This window comes from Pinus tabuliformis, chromosome J (genome assembly GCF_031772625.1).
Source record: "Pinus tabuliformis cultivar Carrire ecotype Pingquan chromosome J, CPIR1, whole genome shotgun sequence".
Lineage (NCBI taxonomy): Eukaryota > Viridiplantae > Streptophyta > Pinopsida > Pinales > Pinaceae > Pinus > Pinus tabuliformis.
Window position 1 is genome coordinate 981342568 of NC_142295.1, and position 5091 is coordinate 981347658.

The 5091-nt window shown below is 40.8% G+C and overlaps 1 protein-coding gene across 3 annotated transcripts; it reads right to left on the bottom strand.

Annotated features, from left to right (window-relative positions):
- Positions 1-1928: 1928 nt before the first annotated feature.
- On the bottom strand, positions 1929-4789 carry LOC149230142 (uncharacterized). 3 transcript variants are annotated; one of them, XM_089378860.1, is made up of 4 exons: positions 4456-4789; positions 3633-4329; positions 3027-3199; positions 1929-2659 (listed from the first exon to the last, which is right to left on the bottom strand). In XM_089378860.1, exons 1-4 carry the CDS (start codon positions 4464-4466, stop codon positions 2536-2538), a joined length of 1005 nt encoding a protein of 334 aa, XP_089234986.1. In that variant the 5' UTR covers positions 4467-4789; the 3' UTR covers positions 1929-2535. The 3 variants fall into 3 exon arrangements, with proteins under 3 accessions (XP_089234986.1, XP_089234987.1, XP_089234985.1); XM_089378861.1 differs by having other exon boundaries at positions 4469-4784; XM_089378859.1 differs by having other exon boundaries at positions 3633-4786.
- Between the last annotated feature and the right edge of the window lie 302 nt (positions 4790-5091).

The following is a 5091-nucleotide window of genomic DNA, read 5'->3' on the forward strand; positions in this document are numbered from 1 at the left end:
GCGTTCCCATATTCCTTGGCCTACACCCAGTGTTCAATGTGGACCGCCTGCAACCATACTTCCCACCATTGTTGGACACATCAGACATTGCAAAACAACTCACACCTACAGAGTTAAATCCAAATTGCATGGGGCAAGCCACAACTGATCGGATCATGGACACGTAGATCAAGAACACTCGCCAGCAGAAGATCCAACTATATTGAGTTGTCAAAGAAGGCCAACTCCTTCACTAGGGCAAGTCGTTCACCAGGAACCAAGTTCAGCAGAAGTTTCCTCATCTCATGGAGGAACTCAATGCAATGGGGCCATTACTTCCTAAGGGGGAAGGAATGATCCATATAGATATTGGTGGCCACCAGCCAATTCCACTTGGACCCCCACCATTGTTTATTTCAGTTTTTCAGTTTCCTTAATTGTAGCATTGTTTACTATTTTTAGTAGTTTTTCAGGTCCTAAACTTCTGGAGTTGTTTTGAAGCCCTAAACGATGTTTTTTAAATGACGTTTTTTGGGCAATCTATCGCCTGCGATTCTCTGTTTAAAATCATATTTTTCGTCATAGTCGTCAGAGATATCTTTCCAACAGGTTATCATGTGCATCAAATGGAGATAATATGACCAAGTTGCAACCCAAGGAAGTTGGTTGTCCAACTCACCCCAACGGGGCCCATAAACTCTTGGTGTTACATCTCCTCAGATTAGGGTTTTGGTTGTTTAGGGTTTTCTCTTATTGTTCAATAATAAAAAGGTCCTTAAGCCTCATTGTAACGCAGTTCAGAGGCATTTTGCCGCCATATCTCTTCTTAGAGAGAAGCTATTATCGCCCGAGCTAGTCTTATTTCCATTTTGTTTGTAAGCATATTTCAGCATTTGATATTAATGAAATGAAGTGTTATTTCTACTGCATCTTTGTATTTATGGTTATATTTGTAATTTGTTGCGTTCGTGTTTAAATCCGGATCAATAAAAGAGTAGATGTCACCTGAAAATGAAAAACACTTTTTATTATGTTATTCAATGTAAATTAAATCTAAATTTCAAAATATTTGTTGCACTACCAATCTTCTTAGCCTTTTAACTTAACAAAATTATAATAATATTAAAACACTTCTTTTAATGCCTTTTAAACATAGAAATAAAATTAATTGGTTAACTGTTTAAAATATATTATCATCCTCTAATATAATATTATAATAAAAAAGCATCATTTAAAAAAATAAAAAACAACGACTAAAACTGTTTCTGCTTGGCTAAGAGCTCGTCTTCCTCGGACGTAAGGACACAGGTTAACGGCCCAAGACCCAGAGGCATCTGGCAGGAGTGAGAGCCTGCTCCCGATTACGGACCACCAGCAGGGTTATGTCAGGTGGCGTGGTTTTCCTATTTAACAGTGATGAGTCAAACCCAGCATTCGCGGATAGCAGCCAGAGATGGCTGTCCTCACTGTTGATTTGACACCTGAGTTGATAGGTTTTACCATCTTCGGAAAAAAAAAAAAAAAAAAACTCCCACGTTACCATCTTCATCTCACGAATTCTTGCCATCCATTGTGATGGGGTACTATTTGAAGGTGCTAATGTATTAAACTCAATATTATGAAGTTATAAAGTTCGTGCGCTACGAAAGTACTTGATGGCAATAACATTTATGTTAGAGCCTTATTCCATTTGAGCATTTAGATGGCTTTGTTGTTTTGGTTTTGATCATGTATCTCCTGTTTTAATGGTGGTTCTCTTTTGTTCTATTTACTACGAAAATTAACAAAATCATTTAAAAAAATCAAAACGATGCAGCCTAAACTCCAAAAAGTCTCAGTGGAAGTGTGTTAGTTCTATTGTTCAATTGTTCCAAATATTTTTCGCATTAAAATGTATTTGATTGTTGAAATTGTTCAATTGCCTTCCAAAAATGCATGTCGATAAGTGATTTGAATAAAACTATTTTCATTTTTTGTTCATTAATCTCTGATTCAAAAGTTTGTCATGTCCTGTGTTTTTCTAAGGCAGGCGAACATATTAAGTTTGTTTGAGATACCAAAACTCCATATAGCTCCATGCTTATTACACAAACATGACTTGAAAGGTCTGCAACAGCTGCTATAGGTGCTTGCAGATGGTCTCCATGACAGTGAATTGGAATCCACGATCCATTTCAATGAAAGTGACCTGCCATCATAGAGAGCATTTCTAGACACAGATGACCGTTATTTTGCAGCTGAGCACTTGATTTTATTCAAGACCCATCATTTTTGCTTCCATGCACTTGCCCCACCTACTAGTCTAATAACCGTAATTCTTGTCTTCAGAATTACCCACTACCAAGCAAACCATCAAAAAGCATGATTTAAAGCTTTGCAGCAGGGCGGAGGCATATCAATACATGAATATCCAAGTTGCAACATTTATTTCAAACGCTCCATGCTAAATATCATCTAGGCTTGTAACTACCAAAATATGAGCTGCAGCACTGATAATGGCAAGATCAAAGCGTTCTGCCGAGTTTGTTGGCTCTGTTCATAGAAATCAAACTGCAATTAGACCTCCTGATTCGATCGGGTAGCTGCAGTAGTTGCAGTTCCATGATAGATCTGGGATGCTTGATCGTCCTCATCATCTGTCGCATTCCATAGGAAATGGGCATATGATCCAAGAATATTGCTGCAAAATACAGTGAACAGTGAGATAACATGAGTCAAATGGTTTCATATATTAAAATCCATTGATCTAGGGTTCTAGGACACTTCTATAGCCATTGAGATATCAAGCTTCCCTCTCTTTGTACATAAGCTACGATTTAATTGATAAATTTTAGATGCATCACAATGGCAAGCCACAAATTCCTCATCTAGGCATCTCTGGACTTGAACGATTAGAACTCGCAGTCATCATCTTAGCATCAGTCTCTAAATAGGCTAAATGCAAACAAAGCAGTAGCAGGCAACAATTGAAGGAGCTAACAAAAAACCCTACACATGAATGTATACATAATTGGATAAATCAATAAAGAGAGAAAAAAGATACTTACCAGTCATCTGGAGCAGACTCAACAGCTTGGTCAAAGTAAGATTGTGCACGAGGTGCATCTTTATGAACATCCCATATCAGATTGGCATAAAGTGAGAGGACATCTCCATCGCCGGGACTGGCTAGTATGGCCCTCCCATAATATTCCTCAGCTTTTTCTAGATCATTCTGGATCTACACACACAAAACCAACAGTATTGAGAATTTTTCTGTAAGAAAATAAAGTATATAAATAGCGTTAGTTCAGCAAATCACCCTTTAGGCTTTTGATAAATGGGCTGTGGATTTTGTGGGTCCTATTAACCCACTGGCGAAAAGATAGAGAGCAACGTATATCATTACTGCAACAGATTATTTGACCAGATGGGCAGAAGCAACACCAGTGAAGTATTGTAGCACAGAAACAACTGCACAATTTTTGTTTGAGAATGTAGTGACCAGATTTGGATGTCCCAGAATATTGATGAGTGATCAGGGTTGTGATCAGGGTACTCATTTCTTTTAAGACGATGGATGATATGTAGTCAACAAGGCTGAGATGATTAGTTATATAACAGCAGCACAAGAATATTAAATTACGCCTAATTTCAGATAGGTAAACACTGACCTCTTGCAGGAACCTCGCATAATTCGTTAACAGAAGCGGGTTGCCGGGATCTGCCTGCAGCATTTTCTTATAGTATGCATCCATGCTGTTGGAATCTGATCCGGATCCACCTCTTCTGCCTCCATACCCTCTTCCACCCCCATCTTCAGCCCCAAAGCCTCCATTAACAGAACCCGTCTCAGTTTTAGATCCAACAGCAGCCCTATCGCACATCAGAGTCACTTGAGTGCCTCCAGATACCCTGCCACCCATCAAATCCTCATTCCCCCTTCCAGAGACAAAAGGCCCCTCACCTCCATGGGCTCCAAATGCTGCTATGTTTTTCCCTCCACATTTCTCCTGTGGGTATCCAGTGCTTTGAAACCAAATATGAGAATCAGAAGCCTCAAATTCCTCTTTCAGAACCTCATCCAATAGGCCATTGGTCAGCAAATTTTCTGTAGAGAGCATTCTACAGTGGTACAGAGTACCAGACGCCCGCCTTAACCCTAGCCTTCTTGAACAGACATTAGATAAGGGGTTTAATAAATCAGCTTCAGACGGCGTCCTTTCGAATCTGGACTGTACAACATGGTGAACCCACAGACCACCGCCATTGCCAGCAACATGCAATTTAGTCAGTTGCCCAGATCTGCGCGGATTCAATTCTGATGCTGGTTGAAGCCCATTGATGGAATTCAGCCCAGAATTAGACGAACTGCGGAGTAACATCATGGAATTAACGCCTCAGGGACCTACTATAACCAGATTTCTGATCAAAGTTAAGTGGCACGTCTATAAAATTAGCAGCAGAGAGTATGCAGATATAGGGCTCGCACTGTACCAGTCCAACATACCGAGGTGGGTTGAAAGTCTCCGATATACGGTGAAGGATGGAAAGCGTTTTCTGTCACGTAGTGGAGCCAGGAACGCGGAAGGTGTCCATCTCCATGTGTCGGGCCTGGAGCAGTGAATTGTTTACCGGGGGCGCCCGCGGGGTCATTGGCTTTTCTGAGCCACTGGGCTGTACAGTGGCGCATAAGGGGGCGCCATGAGTGCCCCTTATTCCAGTGGCGCATAAGGGGGCGCCATGAGTGCCCTTTATTCCCCGCCGGTTGGACATTGAGTGTGTACGGGCATCGATTGAGTTGGGATTGGCGTTTTAGCACCGAGATATGTGAAATTTTACTTCGACTAATGCTTTCACACATTCTGTGTTCAAATTTGAGCCCCATTGTTAGGTTTATATCCCCTGATCTGGCATCCTTTAAATGCATGCCTAACGAAGAAACCCATGATTGATTCAGCGTTTGTCAGAAACAAATTGTACCAACCATACCTGTGAACGGAAATGAGCATCTAAACAGTAAGTTTATTGTATCCAGAGGAAAAATTTGATGAAAGGAGAGGATTCTGCGCCTTAGAGGAGGGCGATTACGTTGTATTACCAATGATTTTGGAGAGTAGCGAACTGTGACCC

What these genes read in the sequence shown, in the direction of transcription:
- LOC149230142 (XM_089378859.1), bottom strand. Translation starts at nt 4,346, where the DNA reads ATGATGTTACTCCGCAGTTCGTCTAATTCTGGGCTGAATTCCATCAAT. An exon ending in ATGCGAGGTTCCTGCAAGAG is followed by an intron (nt 3,200 to 3,632) that starts GTCAGTGTTTAC and finishes TTGTGTGTGTAG; the next exon opens with ATCCAGAATGATCTAGAAAA. An exon ending in GAGTCTGCTCCAGATGACTG is followed by an intron (nt 2,660 to 3,026) that starts GTAAGTATCTTT and finishes TGTATTTTGCAG; the next exon opens with CAATATTCTTGGATCATATG.